A 19,294-nucleotide genomic window follows, 5' to 3' on the forward strand; every position below is an offset into this window, starting at 1 on the left:
GCTTTAATTAAGTTAACGCTTCAACTGCTCCGGGCTAAGCAAAAACAATTTTCTCTTTTTTCAGACTCGAACCGACTCTCCTCTTAAGTCAAGCCTAATTATTTTTAAGTTTATGTCACTTCAAGACACCAAAATATGAAACAAACAAACTAGAAGTTGTTGCCATGACAGAATGCCACGCCAAAAAATTAACAAAACAATAAAAATAGGTTTATCCAATGGAAGCGTGTGGATTTCGATCTTCTTATTATAAATGCAAACATTGTAGGGAGTTAAGCATTCAGATGTAAATATCTGCTAACAATAAAATCAAATCCCTCCAATAAATGAGCGGGATTTTCGATCCACTTGCTTTTAGCTTTTGGGTATAAAAAGCTTTTGAAAAGGAACTTTTACATAAGTGTTCAGCGAACGTGATCTCTCTTATCGTGCAATGTCGTTGAGAAAGTTATGTAAAGACATGAGGAAGCGTCCTCTTAAGGCATTGTTTTTTTTTCCCGACGAAAATTTAACTGGGATAGCGCCAACAAGGCTCATTGTCGAGAAGGACAGCGATCTAACAGAAGGGATGAAGGTTAAAGTGAATTGGCAGGGTAAAAGAGTCTCCGCTGAAATATTGGCCTTGGATGGTAAGTTTACACGTCATAATTTTCCAAACGATTTTAACAGAAGTTTACACTCATTTCGCAGCTCCGCTTACTTCGTGTCAGCTCAACTAGGTCTAGGTCCTCGACGATGGAGTTTGATTTGTTTTTTCGGATGAAAATTGTTTTGTTGGTGTTGTTGTTTTTGTTTGATGTCACGATCAGTGCCAATAATTACTATTATTTACACTTACGATTTGTTATTGCAGATGACGAGAGCGTTTTGAATTCAAGAGACATCGAGTGGAGCAACGAAAATCTGCCAGAGATGTCCAACTTGGAAGAAGAGAACATCGAACCGCCAAGGAAGGTAGCGCGGGCCGACCAGGTAGCTACTATTATGATATCACTTAATTAACAATTAGATTATGAGCTCGAGATTTCTATCGCGTGATAGCTGATGAGGGCGCAGCCTGAATCAGCTATCACGCGATAGAAATCGAGAGCGAATAATCTACAGTCGACTCCCGATAACTCGAACCTTCAAGGGAAATTAAAAAAGGTTCGAGTTATCGAGGGTAAAATTATATAGAAAATGACCTGAAAGGAAAGGAAAATTGGTTCGAGTTTTCGCGAGGTTCTAGTTATCGGGAGTCGACTGTAATTGTTTTAGTATAAATCTACTAGTCGTTCAAAACCTAACAACTAAATTATCCAAATCCTCCTCACAGACACCTCGAAAATCGGCTCGATTTCCAAAATCTGTTGCGTTACAACACTTTTTTTTCTTTTAATCGGGCCGATTTTGTACTTTGAATGACTTTAATTGAAATCGTTTTTTTTTTTTTCCGACATGTAATTTTCGATTTATTCGCGTCATGTTATGTCAGCGACACTTATTGTTCGCGGCACGATTAAAAAAAAAAATACCCGAAAACTTATGTAATTAGGAAGTTGAAATTTTTAAAATATCGTTGGGTGAGGCTGCCTGGTAAAGCGATTTTCGCATGGCTCTTGCATGTATAGTCTTTTCTTAGTTTGGCCGAAGGTTGAAGGTTAAAACACATCTGTTCGTCGTTGTTGTGAAATTAAAACATGCTTAAACTTTTCATTTGCTTAACCAATTCTTTATAATCAAACTTCAAAGTCAATTAGATTGCGGCATCTTCAGCGTAGCGTTACAAATTTGCATAAATATTATCATCTCAAAAGGCAATGTCACGTTTTCTTCAATTTCTATCAACTGATTTCGGATTGTAACCGTGTTTTCCTCTGATAGCTTGTTAACTAAACCCAGTTTTAACAGTGAATGAAGCGTGATCGCTTTTAACCTCGCAAACTTGAAACTAAAAGCTTAAAACAACCTGCAGGAAATAGGACGCCTGGTCGCAGTTTCATTATAAGAAGCTGTTTATACTGAGAATTAATCTCACTGCTGAATGAAATAAAAAGCAACTTAGCATTCTGACTAAATCGTAGCTTGGAATTTTGGTTGTGGGGAAAGTGTAAATTGTCGCAATCAATATGAAGGCAATAGTTTTGATAAATTGTATCTTCTTGATTTCTAGGTGAAACCTGGAACGGAAAAACCTTCGACAGGTCAGAGTCAACCGTCTACCCCTAAAGTCACCCATCAGTCAACCCCTATAGTGAGCCGTCAGTCAACCCCTGAAGTCAGCTTTCAGTCAGCCGAAGACCCATACCAAACGTTCTTGATGGAACAACAAAATAGGGACGGGAAGTGGTCTGCTAACCGCGAAGCCTCCAGAGTTAAGATAGCAAATGAAACCCGCGACGAGATCAAAGTCTTAAAGCAGCAACTACAAGCAAAAGACCAAGAGTGCGCTCTGCTGAGGGACCAGCTCCGGGGTCAAGAAAGACTCTATAAGGTAAATACATGCATTAGTAATCAGTTAAGCAAGTAACTAAGTTCAATTCTTTTCGAGCCATTTTTCAATCTAAGAGACAATTCAGAGCTTGCCGTTCAATCATGGCTTCGCTGTGGTGAGATTTATCTACCAAATTTGAGAGCATTCAAACATTGCGCTCGGCCATGTATACTAGTCCTTTTAATAACTCACCCAGAGATTATATTTTGCTTCAGTGTTTCATGCTTGTTTTTATTCAAAGACGCTAAAAGGTAGCTGCTTCATTCATGTCGAAAAGCATTGTATTTTGACGAAAAAATCAATACGAGAAGAGTGAACACTTTTTCCATCAAAGTGTTTGCGTGCCGTAACGTTAGTAACCTGTGGCTCATGTTTTAATAATGACGCGTTTCAACCACAATGTTCCACACCTTCCTTACTTGCAGATGATGGAAAGATTCGAAGATTCGCTCGCTGCAATGGAGGGAAACATGGCGCAAAGATTTTCAAGAATTGAGCAGCGACTAGAATCCTTAGAGACCGCGGTAAGTGTTTTTCTGCCGTCTTTATTACGCATGTGTTTTCGACTGTTCACTTTCTCGTTTTTAAATACCGTCATTAATTTCTCTTCTCACTCGATCGACAAACTCTGTTGTTATTGTTATCCCAGATGCTATTCATATGGTGATCATTTGGTATTCGTATAGGAAGGTCAGATTTCATTGAATTTCTCAGGTGTAATTAGTAATTCCTAAAAGGCCAACATTATATTTAAATACCTTGATTTCCGACTATAATGGATGCAAATTAAAATATTTTGTAATTTTACTTAGGCCTTCACACACATCTTTTTGGTAAAGCAAAACTTAATCTGCTCTTTTCTTTTTTTTTTCACAGTTTCCAAGCCCAATAAACACAGACCCGTTATCAGTCAGTTTGTCTGCGAGTGTTCCGCCCCTCCATGACCTGTCGACGATTGACGTAGACACCTTTGAAAGCTTGAGCGCCGAAGTCGACGATAACTTTTCGGTGGAGACTCCTGCTGCTCCTACACCAGCCACTCTCGCCAGGACCGTCAGTTCCAACAGTACCGTAGACAGCGCCGTTGAAGCCCCGGTTGCAGAAGACGTCATTCGTACATGTGTAACTCCGCGGAAAGTTCATCGGGTTCGGGAAGCACTCCAAAAGGAAGTAAATAGGCACAGATGCGCAGTAAACCTTCTTCCCTTACTTTTCACGAAGGAAGAAATCATGAACAGTAACACGGATGGCTCGCACGGCAAACAATGCCTGGACAGCAATAGGCTGAATTCATTAAAAGTGTTAGTTTTTAGCAAGTTTCCTGTCGAATCTGCGACGGAAAAGGATAAACTGTGGGCATTTGTAAAAACCAAACTAAATGCTAGGTGTCGCGCTATTAAGTTCGCAAATACCCCGCGGGCACAGTGAAGACAGAACGAATGAGGGAAAGAACCTGTTGTAAGCATTTTGGTAGTTTTGATTTCGCTCAGTTTAGGGGCAATGTTTATAAGTCAATATGTATGTAATAAATCGATCATTTTTTTTGCAAATCGAAGGACTTCATTCATAGTCATAAGTTTTTAATAATAAAGAGCTACGAACTGCGAGATGGGATCCAAAGTGATCAATACCCTTCTTCTGTTCCCTTTAATCGCAATTTGCTATAATTAAAATAATATTAAGGAGGTCTTCAAACTGAAGTGGAATAATTATTTGGTTTCAATTCCCAAAGCGTGCCGGTGGGTTCAAAAATTTGCATAAAGTTGTTTACATTATCCAAGATGTGAGAAACGGCCATATTCCGTCGGGAAGTTTGATGAACATTTTGATAGACTGTTGTCTCGTTGTCTCTGATTCTGAACCAGGAGAAACCAATTTTAAACAACATGTATGTGACAAAAACAATTTTATCTGTTGAAACCAGCGCCAACAAATCGCCCGTCGCTTCGAGACTCGTGAATCCAAAGGTACCGCTTTTCGCTTCTGTCAAGAAATTGAAAGCGTGATCTTTCGCGAATCCACAGCTGGATTAAACAGTTTCTTTAAAAAAAAAAAAAAAATCCAGACAAAGTCATTTTGTAAAATAAGACAAAGTATATCCGACCAAACCATACGAGTAAACAATAAAAAATCTTCACCCCGACTGGCAAGTGAAATTGTTTACACGCTCGTTTAGCGACGTTAGCCTCGGACTAACTTCTCATCGCACACGATAATCATCATCGAAGGACTTGAATCCTGCGTTTGTTTATCTCGATGAGGAAGTAATAGTTTATATCACTGAATTTTGCTTTCGGTGGAAATAAGTATACTTATGTTTGTCTCATTGACGACTGACGAAATCGGCACTTTGCGATTCTTTTTTTTAAAAACGTGAGTGTAAGACAACTAATGGTTTGGCCTGGTTATGTGTTCATAGCATCGGACTGAAAGCTAAGCTATTCGTTCGTTAAAAGTCGTTAGTTGTAAACCGTTAGACAACCGTTAAACGGCTCCAGTCATCCGTTAGAACAAATTGGGCAACCGTTAGAACATTTTCTTCATCCGTTAGGAATACTTAGTTAGCCGTTAGAACGTTAGAACAAAGCGTTAGCACGCGTTGATCATCCGTTAGACACAATTAGATAACCGTTAGAACGTTAGGATAAAACGTTAGAATGCTGTGAAGGCCGTTAACTATCCGTTATCTATCCGTCCGTTAGCGACCGTTTAACGGATAAGCGTTAAGGTACGTTTTCCCGTGCACGGTCACAACTCGTCAACAATCAAATCTAACAGTATGCAGGATGTTTGTCACATAAACCTAGACTCTCAGTGGCAGAACATCTGAACTTTTAATCAGAAAGTCACAGGTACAACTGCTGTTGGAAAAACTCAGATTTCATTTTTCCAAGTGTGCCTGTGTCACTGACTGAAAAATATGTCTATCAAATTGAATTTTTACAATAACTGCAGAAATTCTCACACTCTCATTGGCTAATTTTCATTGTCAATAAACGGACAGACACATGAATATATAAACTATTTATGTGATATCTGTTGAGGCAACAAACAAGAACGGGGAATTTGAAAACAACCAAACGTCAATCTGTCACTTTTCAACCAATAGAAAGTTTTCCTTTTTTCCATTAACCAATAAAAGAGCAAGACAAGTTTTTAATTTTGGTCACATCAGATTTAAATTTATTGCATTTTATCCCACATTAATTTTTGACTTCATTTTGTCCCTTCTGGCTTTTTGTTAGTAATAGTAAAAAACAAATTGATGTCAGCTTGTTTAATCTATCACTGAAAAAATTGTCAAGGAATAAATTAACTGAACCTGTGTAATGTTCCTCTAAAGTACTTTCTTCTAACATCAAAGATGAAGGTTGTCTGAATAATAAGAAAAATTGCTTTCCAGGTTAAAATGATGGTACAATATTTATTATTATAGTAATAAGTTTTTATCCCTGTTTTATAAACAGGAGAGGCTGGCAAAAACAATGTTAGTAACATTTTGTACAAAGTTATGAAAAGTTGTATAACTTTTCATGACAAGTACCTCCACTTTCAACCCAACAATATTATTAAAACTAAAATTATTTCAAAGCGAAACTGACTTTTTGATTTACCCTCTCACAATCTGTTGAGGCATTGTCAGATCCTCCATGTTTCTTTATAAAAGAATCAAATGCATTTTCATCAGGATATTTTTCACTTCCCATAAAAACCACTGTGAAAAAAAATTAAAGCTGAATTAATTGATTTATCCCAAGAAAATATCACAAAAATTTTATTATAGTTTTAATGAATGTTTATGTGAATGTCCATGTACACCATGCCTGTGTCCACTCACAGGTTTAACTTTCACAGCTTTCAATAAAGCATCTTTAGTTATTAATGTACTGTAAAGCAGACTTAGACAAATAGGATACAGATTTTCCTGTGGGAATCTGTCAAACTCAGAAGTTGAAGAGTTTCTTACTACTGTTATTGTCGCTGTTGATATAATCAGATGTTTTATTGTAAGGCATGAATGATAAACCTGTGAGTGGACACAAGTGTGGCAACATAAATATTCATAATTTGCAAACAAGAATAGAAGTGATTACGTTTTTATTGTATTTTTATGGACCTCGACTTTCGTCTCTATCCATAAAAACGCAAAAAAAGAACTTGGCCAATATCCAACCATCTTGACCTCACGCTTGGTCAATAATGCATATTTATTAAAAATTCAAAATTTTTGACTTATTTTAGACATTTTAAAACACATTAAATAACTTGACATCGCAGCAATCTATGAAGCTCAAGGTACTTTTAGAATGTGATAAAAGACCTTTGGACAGAAATGAGTAGCTATCAGCTTTTATTTTTCTTGGGATTTTAACAAAAAATGCTGCACAATAACTAAAATCAGCCCATAAAATGGTGATTTACTTGAAAATGGTCCCCCACAAGTTGTCTAAGTTGAGTAGTATAAATCCTGAAAGTTACATTGTAAAGTGTCCCAATAGATTTTGAGATAATCAATGTTATTTAAAATGAAGTACTTTGTGTCACGATTGCTTCGGTAACAGCTGTTGCACAACAACACAAAATTTAATGATAGGTTGAAAAGGTGGTATGGTATGACGGAAACTAAAGCAAGCCTTCCATGTAAAATATTTATTCGAAAAGATCCACACCAATGCCAGAACAACTGTTGAGAACTTTCTAAAGCCTTGCTAGTACCTCCCCACTGAGCACTGTAGATCTACTGGATAATATTTTGGCATAAATTCATTGGGTTGTACGTACATGTATGCAATTTTCATTCTTTGAGAAACAGGTGCATAATAATTATTATAGTAAAACTCTTCGATCATCTGTACCTACATGTACAGAATAACAGTTAAAAAACCCTTACTGTGCTCTAAGAAATGGGCCAAGCCAGGAACATCATCTGGATCAGAAAAACTTCCAACTCCAACACAAAGAGCGGCAGCTGACTGAAATGGCAAAGAAATCAAACCAAATTTTCATTACAAAGCCAAATACCAGCTACAGCTATAACTGTCTTAAACTTAAGTATAAGGAATACCAAGGTCTAGAACCCACTAGTCTCCTTCGCAGCCATTGTTTGAGTCGTCATGCAACGCTCCACCCCACTAGTGGGGAGGAGCGTTGCGTGTTGACCCTAATAACGGCTGCGAAGGAGACTAAGAACCCACAGACATGCAAACTCTTTTATGGCGTGGACCATTAGGCTCCTTTGTTTATACCAGTAACTGAACTGTGTATTTTTGACTTGAGTCTAACTGTATGTAAATCCATTGTATATTTATTTTAAGATGGGTAAATAAGGCTTATTATTATAAATAACAAGATTATAGTATTCAGAACAGTCGCCTCATATATTAACATTGCTATGGGTCTTGGTAAGGAAAATCTGATTTTTTTCGCTGCCATCGTTGGTGACTCTTCAATCCTAACAGCCCCTCAAGGTAAGCTACAAGGTAAAGAATTGTTTGTAATTCAGAGATTTTTGAAAATCTGGATGTATTAAACTTGCTCCTGAATGCTCTTTTTTCTCAAGCCCCATGTGAGACTTAAACACATATTCCTGAGGGTGGATGAGCTTTCAAGGCTCATCATACTGCTCCAGATACAGAAACCCCTGCCACTAAATTGCCAAATAGGGGAAATGACCACTCTGAAGAAGTGGTTAATATTAATATAATTTAGACCCTGAATAAGTGAACCAGGGTGATGAATCATTTGATGCAAGTAGGGAAAATGACCTTGACATAAACTCTGCCTCGCATTGGTAGGCTAGTGAACAACTTGCCCCATTCTTAGGAACTTTGAACAAACCACTATCAGCCTTTGAACAAAGACCATCCCACAGCCAGATGTAGATACCATTTATACTCCAATGCTTGATACCTATTTATCAAGTCTTGTCCCTGGTGTTAGGCAGCACACAAAGAGAACAAATTCTTACAAGACCAGCTCCTGAATTCACTGGGGCCATTGGGTGCCATGTATGAACACATTTAAGCATTTCTAACTGGGGAGAAATCAGGCTCAAATGTAAGCCTCTCATATGCTCAAATGTCTGAACTGAGCTACATGGTGTGCAATGCTATGAGGCTAATAGGCAACTCATCAGCACTTCAATCAAAACAGCATAGAGCAACTGTTCTTAAAAAAATGAATACCATTTAGCGCAATTAGTCTGAATTGAAATTATAGGTTTATCTTTTTTTTGTCTTTTTAATTTTATAACACAACCCCACAAGCAACAGCTTTAACTTTTATCGTGTTTAAATAATAGGTATTGTATTGTATTGTACCAAAAAGAACACTCAGGTTTCTTTGGCATCTGAGGAGTTCCAGAATCCAGGAAAAAACCTGTTTGGGAAAGGTTTCGAAACAAGGATTAAGACAAGGTCTGACACAACTAAGACCATGTTGCAAGCTGCACCAGTGGGCCAGCACACAAAAGCTTTTTTTTAGGATGCACCACCCCATTCAGGAGCCGTGGAAAGAGCTGGGGTGGCACCAGCTTCTCACTTCTAAGAAAGCTGATCGGTTATTCAGGGCATGCGCAAAAAGGGTGTAATTCACATAGTTTCCCCAGCTCAGGGGAATCCGGGTTTGTCAGCTTACTTATTTTAGTCTCCAATAAAGGAGGTGGTCAGAGGCACTTGGTGAACCTGAGACCGTTTCCTTCCTTCTGAACACTTCAAAATGGAAGGAATTCACATCGAAAGGATTGTACCAAGAAAAGGATGTTTTATGGTCAAGATCCATCTCAAGGACGCATATTTCATGTTTCCTGTTTGTCAAAAAGATCAGAAATTTATAAGATTTTACGAGATTGCCTGTCTCCAATTTGGCCTTTCCAGTGCAACCCCCGCCCCCCATTATTTATGCAGACCACATAACCTACTGTGGCTCTCAACACAAAATCCTCATAGAGGCACGTACAGTACCTTCCTGGGGTTTAGAATGTACCAGCAGACAGGGACTTCAGAGTCATGTTAGATCTACACAACTGGAAATTAGACCCTTTGCCGTTTGCAGGGTGTCTGGGCATGGGTCTTTTCGCACCTCATCTGTCAACCTAACTTCCCCGTTTTTACATCTGGAGGCCAGATCCACAAGCAGAAGCTGCAGATGCATTCTCCCAAGACGGGAGCTCAATAAAGGGTTAATATACATTTCCCCATTTTGCCCCCACCGGCAGATGCCTTAAAAAGGTCTGTGACCAACAGCTTTCCTTTACTGGTACTACTGACATTGGTTTGGCTAGCTCAGTCACCCTCTACTACTGAAGTTGTGTTGTCCCTCCATTCCTCCTTCCCCAGTATCCAGGTCTGTTAAGACATCCCTTCAGCTGGTTGGCTGGCTACTATCAGGCAATCTTACAGAGAGGTTAAGGAATTTCAAACCAGACTCAAAACCTGTTGTACATGCAGCATGGGGGAAGGGAACCTTGGCTGCCTATATACATCTACTTGGGAAAAGTAGGATAGCTGGAGTCGTGAATGGAAACTTAATCTGCTTCATGCACCAGCAGAGTCCATTTTGCAGTTTCTTACTGTTCAATTCAATGTGGGAATAGCCTACAGAATGCTTAATGTTTATTGTTCAGCCATCTCCAGTACTCACCCCAGTATCGACTCGATGTGAGTTGGAAAACACCCTTTCGTGGTTCAATTATTGAAGGGAGCCTTTAACCTTCGACCTCCTTTACCAAAGTACTCAAACAACTACTTGGGATGTTGGTGTAATTACTATCTTTTGTTGAGAAATTAGGCCCCAACGAATCACTGTCTCTTGAAAAGACCTTTCTCAGAACTTTGGCATTCTTCTGATATTAACTGCTGTGGACAGAGTTTCAGAAGTACATTTAACTGCACATGACCTTAGGTTTAGGCAGTTTTCTCCAGAAGGTGTATTTCAATTGCCTCAATTGACAAAGAAAACCAAGGTTGGCCAAAGTGTAAAGACTAGTCTTCCTTTCATGACAGTTTCCCCACCTTTGTGTTGTGCAATGTTTGTAAGAGTACATGTATGAAAGACACACATTGAAATTCCATGTGGATTTGATCTTACAAGACCCAATAGATTATTGCTGTCATATACATGTATAAGACCTCATGAACCCACCACCTCTGAATCTCTTTTAGTTAGCTAGCAAGTGGATCAAAGTGAATTTTAGTCAGGGTGGGTACTGACACCAGTATTTTCAAGGCCCATTCAATAAAGGGGCATTAGCCTCTGCTGCTAAATATAGCAAGGGGATTTCTCTAGAGATTTCTTCACTTGGCAGACTGGTCAATAGACAGCACAGAAAACAGGCCGGGTGTGGACAAAACCTGGGCCTAGGCACACAGGCCAGGCCATGGGCTACCCTATGGGCTATGGACTACAAGCTTACAAGATCGCACCAAGGGAATCTTCAACATTGTTTGGACCTACTCACAATCCTAACCCTGCGCGTTCCTTGGTGAACAATCCTAGTCATGACACAAGCCCTGCACTTTAAAATCATAATCTGGGGTTGTTTGTGGCCTGTGGTATAAGATATATAATTACACAAAGATAAAGAAGGCAGAAATCTGCTTCAACCACAGAATGGAAAGGGGGCCACGACAGGCATTATTAATAGTAGTTACCAATAACGTGTGACTTCTTCAAATGGGTAAGTAAAGTTGTGTCTTGGTGGATGTCAATAAAAGAAACTTTTCAAATTATTTAGAATTCTAACAAGAATTGAAGGTAACAGTGCCAAGAAATTGCAAATTTTAAACCTTCATTAAAATTGATTGACAATTTAGAGAGTCAAAGCCACTAACTAAAAGAAAAAGTCCCGAAGGCTGTTGACTCACTTATCGCTGCTTCTCTCAAAAATTGCTTTAATTTGTCTTCCTCTTTCTACTGTACTGAAACAATACTTGCCTAAAATAGCCACAAATACTCGTCACTCAACCCCAAGTTTTAAATTCATGTACTTAAGTGCAGTTTGTTTCACCATTCATGACTATTTTTCAGCACTTTGAGAAAAAGAGGGAATTTTCCATGTAAAGTCTATACATCAACATCACCTTCACATTATTGGAAAAGTGAGGTAGGAGTTGCCAGTATATTACCAGGTATTTGGTAGTCAACTGTTTGCAGTGGTTAACTCAGTTGCATGAACATGGTATATCAAAGACACCAGTGACTACCATAATGGTTGCAGTGGCAAGAGTCTACATGAAATAAATATTACCTTGGCACCCATTATTTTATAAGGAGGTACATGTAGTCACTGGGGAAATGGCATGCACTTTGTTTTCCTGACCGCCTGTAAGTTTAGTTGAAGTCATATGGGAAATCTACTGGGGTGATGGACATTTTGACCAAGTGAAACCTGGAGGTCTGAAGTGACTGACACGAAAAAAAGCGGAAAAAAAAAAGACTAAAAGACTAAAACTTAAGAAGCTCATCACATAATTGTGTGAAAACACCATGCTTTCACAACAGAAACAAGTATATGTACTCACTAGTTTTGTATCTTTTGATTTTCTTGACCTTTCAGCACCATTGTCTGGCTCTCCTTTAGGATCACCTATCACTCCATCAGTATCATTATCATCATCAACATCGTCATCATCACCTTCATCATCACTCTTTTCTTCATAGTCTTCACTACAAGCGTCTTCATCTTCATTAATTGTTGACATTTCATTGCTACGGTGTGTGCCATGAGTGACTGAATGTGTATCAGATATTAACAGTGCTGTTAAACCATTTTCTAAATTGATGACCCTACAATGAACAAATGGGAATGTGAAAATCAGCTCTCAAATAGAACTACATGACAATTGACGTGCTTGGTACAACTGGGGTTTTTGTGCATTGCAACTCTATTTTTACCTACCAACTGGATACAATGTATGAAACATACTACTGTGTCTCTTCTGTGTCTTCTGTGTTCTCCATTTGCAACCCACCTAAGGAACATGTTAATGATGCATGACACAAGGCCAACTTAGTAGGTTACAAGGGAAGATCGCTATCGGGTTAGTGGTTCTCTCATATACAGTAATTATTAAATGAAAATAGCCTGTATCTTTCATCCTGGTGGTGTAGCGATCCTCCCTTGTAACCTACTAAGTTGGCCTTGTGTCATCACTGCATCAGTTACTTGGTCCTTAGATGGGTTGCAAATTTTATGGAGTTGTAGGCTTTGGCTACCCTGTCACCTTGATAGGAAAATTGCCCAGGAGACGCACATCCCCAAACTACGTTAATCACATCTCAATTACTACGTTGCCAGCATGTGTAGTGGTTTATCACACCCGACTAGTATGTGGGGGGACGTGGATTCAAATCCCACTTGGGACAAATTTTCTTGCAACCATTTATTCACCCCCCCCCCCCCCCCCGTGGTCTGACCTCTGGTAAGCGACCACCTCCCGTAAGCGACCACATATCCTTGACATTATGGGTGGTCGCTTACGGAAGGTTCAACTGTATTACTGTATTCCTCGAATGAGCACTCAGGCAGCACTTATTTCAAATTTAGGTCAAAAGTGTGTGTGTGTGTGGGGGGGGGGGGAGGGGGCTAATATTAAAAGGAAGGTGCTTAATCAAAGGTGGTGCTCATTAAATTCTTCTTTCTACAAACTGAGACTTTATTTTGACTAAATTTTCATATTGAAAAAAAAAATGTATAGCATTATCCAATAAAAAATTCAAGCATGTGAAGGTAATAACTGGCAGTGACTTAATGGAGAACAAACTGTTTTCCTATATTGATGGTGGTGTAGTTGAAGTTTAAAAGATTTTATCACATACAGCAGCTAAGTTAGATGCTGATCTGGTCAATCAAGCATTTACCATTTGCCCACTCAGAAAAGTTATGTCAGTAAAAATTAACGTCTACCCCACATTCTAAAGAACAATTTTGGGGGAAGCAGAAATTCATTTCTCAATCTGCTCATGACTGAAACAACTTAAATGGAAGCCTTAAAGAAACTTAAATTTCATTGTCACTTTTTAAAGCAAAACTTAAAGAACTTTTAAAACAACCAGTTTTACAAGTTAAATGCACTTTCACTTTGTTTTCCTATTGATTACCTCTTACTTTATACATTATCATTGTCTATTTATTCATAATTATAAATATTTACTACTTTCTGTTCTTGAAGGAAAAAAACATTTGTGGCATCTTTGACTTCAAACAGATGAATTCACTCTTGTGCTCAATATCTATACCATTTATCTAGGAAACCCATTCACACATGTATGTACATTATACAATTAAAATCTCTTCCCTTTGAGCTGGACATTCCTCATTCAGTCAAACAAGCTACAGACAGTGAAATTCTACTTAAACCAATCAAAAGAGACCGAAATAACCATATTTCAACTCAGGGCGGGAGGCTAAAGCAGTTGAAAGTTTATTTCATAGATTCCAGCACAGAAAACCTCACAAACAGCATGGAGAAGTCATGCAAGATCAGGAAAATATCTGGGATGGACTATTTTTACTCAGCATGAAAATATTCAATTACTCTTCCACTGTTCATGCTGATTTTATATATTAAATAAATTGCCTTGCTTGTTTAACACCTAGTGCCACTTAACTTCCAAAAAATTTGTCACAATTTCTTGTTGAGGGCTTTGCCAGTTCGCCAGTTAAATTGCCCTCAGAGATAAGCTGCCTCACCTCAAAAACCTTACCTTACCTTACCTCACCTCACCTCACCTCAGGTAGAAATTAAGTCCTTTATTGAATTTACTAAACAAGCCCAAGCTTATCCCAAATGAAATTTTTTTGTTGTGAGCGGGTGCTTTTAAATGGTGGTCGAGAACTGCTCAAACCGACAACAAACTAGTTTTCTTAAAACTGCTGTCTTTTCTCCCCACTTAAACATAAAACTTTGAGAGACATTTATTCGTCTCGTTAACTTCCATTCTTTCATTCATTTTGTTGGTGAAACCATTCTGTAAATAAAGACAATTTTGTGCGAATTTAAAGTTACTGTGTACCTTCAGAGAGAAAAATTTTGGATTTTCATTTTTTTAGATAAAAATAAACTTCCCAGTAAGTTCTTACAACAAAAAAAGAATTTTCGAAAAAGAGTGAGTATTTACCGAGAAATTGGGACGTAAGCGATTTCCAACGGAAGTTAAATGTTACTTTGATTGACAGCATATTGCTGCCGGTGTAACCACCCGTTGCGATGTTTAGGCGAGCAGTCTTTCTATAGTCTTGAATCCCTTTCATTCTCGCACTTCGAATATCCTGTATTCAGTGGAAGAACTTGCGTTTGTTCGAGTACGACACTGACATAAATGAAGACAAAAGCTTTAAGCTACACTTTAAAGTAGGTAAAGGTCTTAAAATCTTCCAGCGAAGCGAATATTTGGAGACGCGCTTGATGTTTCAATTCGCGAGTCCGTGAATCGCGCTTCATGAGCTTCCTTTTTTTATTTGCGGCTGAACGTTATCAGATCACTTGTGTTCAGGTGCGTAAAACTTACAAGTCTCGGGAAGCGGAAACAAAACAAAAAAGCAATTGAAAAAAAACGCTAAGAATCATTATGTCTTGAGCTTTTCTCACGTCGCCCGTCGCTATATAAGATAACTAGTAAAGGGAAAGCCGCCGCTTACTGTATTACGGTAATTTCCAAAGCGTTAAACGGAGTCAGCTCTTTTAAACGGTTCCGTTTAAACGTTTTCTTTCAAGCGTCAAACGGATACTTGTTTCTTATTTGCAGCATTAACAATAATAATTATTTGGGACAGTCATTCAAGAGCGAATTTTCACCCGAACTTTCGATAAGCAATTTCGAAACTTCGCTATTCTCAACAATATTTCGCTCGAATAGATTTATTCGTCGGCTTTTCGACTGAAGAGCAGCAAGAATTTTCGTTTTGACTGAGACAATACATGCGGTCCCAATAATTCCATAGCGCTGATAATTTTACCCTCCTCAGCCGCTTCTGCTTCGGCCCAACAGCTTTGCTTGACGAGGTCGGCTTCAGTCCCCATTTTGTTTTTCCCATAATCATTGCAGATTACAAAATCGACGTGCGCATACAACAAACACCGCAGATATCCAACAAAATGGTGAAGGAGTTGATTACTCTGGAACGCGAGTACGTGCAAAACTGCGTGAAAATTTTCACAGGAGGTGACCGGAAGAAAAAGTAGCTTGCAATTATGAATGGCTAATTTTCCATAAAGGCGTTAGGAGGCGGTACTTGTTTGTGTAGCGAGAATTTTTTTTCAAGCGCTGTTTTCTCAAATTTTAATTTTCGCTTGCAGCAGGGGACACTTTCAAGAGTTACAACTCAACAACGATTTGGCCTATTTCAGTAAAATTTGGCCAGATGCTAGAAAAATATATAACCAACAAAAATGTGTCGGGGAATTCGATAATTCTAAAAATGCTTTCCTTGAAAGCCATTTCTGTGCGTTCACTCCGCATGGTTTCCTCACAGTTTTGAAAATGTCTTGTAACTTTTGAACGAAATAGAATTAAGGAAAACCCCGAGGTCAGGATCCCAAAAGCTTAAAAAACGTGTGGAGAAAAAAAATAAACGTCGAAAATATAAAAATCGCATTGAGTTGGAACTCTTGAACGATGACCTGGACCTTCAAGTCCCGACTTTACGGAAAACCTAGGGATTTATTTTCTTGGAAAAGCAACATTTGAAATGTTTGAATACCCAGTTCTATAAGCTTTAATTTGATATAGGGTTTTGGGTTTCTGTGATGTAACTGAGAGGCGCTATATCCGTTTAACTGAAGCCACGATCCCTGAAGGTACACGGTAACCTTAATTTGTTTTAATTTTAAGCCTATATATATATCGGTATCAACATCGACCACATTTCCAGTGCAAATATTTACACTTTCGAAAAGTGTCAACGCAGACTTAGTTGCATCTTTAATACCTTTCAGAAATTGAATTTTCTTTCACCATATTTTAATATGTCATCCTCAGAAACATTAACAAATCGCTAAGCGGCCATTTTGAAAATTAGTGCTCCTGCTATAATCACCTCGCGCAAGATGATTATAGCGGGATATGACACAATCCTCGACCAATAAGATCAATAGTATCTCTACCATCACCTGATAAATTATACTTGTCTAATGGTTATTACTGATTCTATATATTATATTGATTATCGATTATCATTGATTGGTATCGTCGGGAAGTCAGGGCTCAAAGTTAGCGACCAGCTGGTCGCATATGCGACTAGATTTTTTATTTTGCGCCTAAAAAATTTTATGTGATCGCACTCACGCGCCTAAAAACGCCCAAGCTCAGTGCGCCTGAATCGGGGCCACTTTTTTTCCTCACCTGACAATTCTTGTGTACTCTTCCTGATTAACACGAAACAGAAGCTTGAAATAATAAATTCAAATGTGGATGTAACACAATTAGGTTCCACTTAAGAAAGTTTCACCATTTTTCTTACATCAGTGTGTGTTTTATTTGTTGTTTCCCCAAGTCCATTTCTTGTCCGTGTTTCATCCCACCCCAGACTTTACCCCAGACTCTTCTCGGTTATGTAACCGCACCGCTGACACGTACGTACGAGTGAAGGCAACCTTCTGAAACACGTGCTTCTTGCGCAATTTAGTTCACTTTTTTTGTGCCGATATTAAACAATCTGGGTTAAGAGACTTTTTTTTCTTCAAGGTAAGAACAAGTGTTACAGTTAAGTCAATGCGCTGTCAACAATGTAATTTATTCTCTTTTTTGAAACACTCGTTTACAAAAAGAAAATTTACTCTCAAACAGCCGGCTGCTGCCTTCCAACACATTTGACCCAACTACAACAGTTGTGAAGTGGTTAAACAGTGGACAGAGATCAAGGCGAGCTAACCTTGCCTACAGAAAGTAGCCAAATGAGTCAATTTCAGTCGGGTGATCCGTGGGACTTGAAGGATTTCGTCTGATCGAGAGGATTAAATGACGTTATTCCTTACCTTCGTTTTCTCTTATTATCTTGTTGAACGTACCATAACATGTAATATTCAAAAAAATGTAACAGTATTATTGCTATCTCAAACGTACAGTAAGAGACTGAAAGAAACAAACACATGATTGAAATAAAAGATTACCGTGCTGATTAACGATCGGCAAGCGAAAATAAGAAAAAGAAATTAACGTGTTGGTGTCGTCATGACACCATTATCAACGATCACTAATAAAATGTCTGAAGCTTCTGATTTTTCTTTTTGGTGCTGCCAGTATTTTAAGTTGTGCTCCTAAAATTTTTAGCTGTGCGCCTAAAATTTCGGCAATGCGCCTAGAAATTTACACCTGGTAGCACAGGTGCTCCCAAAGCCAAAAATAAACTTTGAGCCCTGGAAGTGGATGATCGTGAATCAACGTAATGCCGCAGCTAAAAACTTTGCAGCAATGCTGTGCAGCTTTTAATTGGCACAAAAATATTTGAGTGTTAAGTACCCAATATTTTTTTCAGCCACAAACCCCTTCATGCTTCCATAAGCTTATAATAAGTAATTAAGCTTAAGCTTAAGGCTTAAATTAGAAATATAAAAAGATCGCCAAATGTGACTTAGGTCAGTGAGGCCGAAGACTGTCGCTATAGGAGTAACCTGTCGGTAATACAACGGTCATTTCCTGTCTCAATCTCAAAATATAACAAAAAAATACGACAAAGTCACAGTTTTATACCTGTATTCTCTTGGATCAGCCGGTGACTTCACTACCGCCGCCATGTTGTAAAATTGGACGACTCTACGTGAGGAATTACATGACGCAAAAATTGTTGTTTCGAGGAATGCAGCTGGAAAATGTTGTCAATAATCGGAAGACGTAGCACTGGCCAAGCTACGTGTAGACATATAGACAGAGAAGTATCGTTGTAAGTAAGTAAGTAAAGTAAGTAAGTAAGTTTATTAACGTGACTAAACACTTAGCTAACCAGCTACTTTACAGGAATAGTCACAAAATAAAATAGTAATAATAATAATAATAATAAAAGGAAAAAGTAATGAAAAATGATAAATGAAAATACTGAAAAAGATGAGAAAGATACTATTTACAATGTTTCTAAGATTATTGAATATATGGTATAAAATTGTATAAAATGTTTTAAAATATATCAGCATGTGATTACAACATGTAGCGGCCGGCCAAATCCGTATCTAATATCAGTTTCTTGAACAGTTTTTAAGAGTCCGCTTTTCGGTATTCATTCGGTAGTTTATTCCACAGGTTGGCTCCTTCGTATCTGAGTGATTTAAGTCCGTACTTAGTCGTATTTAAGCCGCCGTTACACGTTGAAACTTTTAGCTGAAACTTGTGTGCAACGGCGCTGCGAAATACGTTTCAGCAGGCGTTGCGCCGTGTAACATGGTCGGTTTCGTGAAACTTTTTCGAACTTCCGTTGCGAGACAAGTTTCACGAAAAGTAGAACCGCTTTCTACTTCTGCAACGGCTTGCAACGGTCTCAGTGGTGAAAAAACAAGAGTTTCACCGTGTAACACCACTTCGTGAAACTGGTCTCGTTCGCCGTTGCACACAAGTTTCAGCTAAAAGTTTCAACGTGTAACGGCGGCTTTACTTTTGGTAATGTCAAGATTTTGTCTCCTCGAAGATTATAATTACTTTCCCTTAGGCCCGGTTCATAAGTCGAACTTTACATGAGCCGAACCTAATCATTTGGTTCGGTGCATGTAAAGATCGACGTATGAATCAGTTAGGATCGACAGATTTGTATTTGGGTCGACCCGCCGTTCTATTCGACTGCGCCAGTCGAATAGAACGGCAAAAGTTCGACTTCGATTCAGACGTCGAACTTTT

General features: G+C 38.5%; 2 protein-coding genes across 2 annotated transcripts in view; one reads left to right on the forward strand and one right to left on the reverse strand.

Annotated features, from left to right (window-relative positions):
* The window catches only part of LOC146460483 (nardilysin-like), a 61,867-nt gene extending 43,554 nt beyond the window's left edge, over positions 1–18,313 (reverse strand). Inside the window, exons 1-5 of the mRNA XM_085088186.1 lie at positions 18,164–18,313; positions 11,995–12,259; positions 7,365–7,446; positions 6,088–6,188; positions 5,796–5,848 (exon numbers count right to left, since the gene is read on the reverse strand). Coding sequence (XP_084944312.1) covers positions 5,796–5,848; positions 6,088–6,188; positions 7,365–7,446; positions 11,995–12,259; positions 18,164–18,207 — 545 coding nt within the window. The 5' untranslated portion in view covers positions 18,208–18,313. The remainder of the gene's footprint in view (positions 1–5,795; positions 5,849–6,087; positions 6,189–7,364; positions 7,447–11,994; positions 12,260–18,163) is intronic.
* Positions 434–3,988, forward strand: LOC146460486 (uncharacterized). The gene is made up of 5 exons (XM_085088197.1): positions 434–629; positions 854–972; positions 2,153–2,473; positions 2,899–2,997; positions 3,350–3,988. The coding sequence occupies exons 1-5, from the start codon at positions 434–436 to the stop codon at positions 3,899–3,901; spliced, it is 1,287 nt and encodes a 428-aa protein (XP_084944323.1). The 3' UTR covers positions 3,902–3,988.
* Positions 18,314–19,294: the final 981 nt, after the last annotated feature.

This window comes from Pavona decussata, unplaced genomic scaffold (assembly GCF_977016875.1).
Source record: "Pavona decussata unplaced genomic scaffold, jaPavDecu1.1 SCAFFOLD_213, whole genome shotgun sequence".
Lineage (NCBI taxonomy): Eukaryota > Metazoa > Cnidaria > Anthozoa > Scleractinia > Agariciidae > Pavona > Pavona decussata.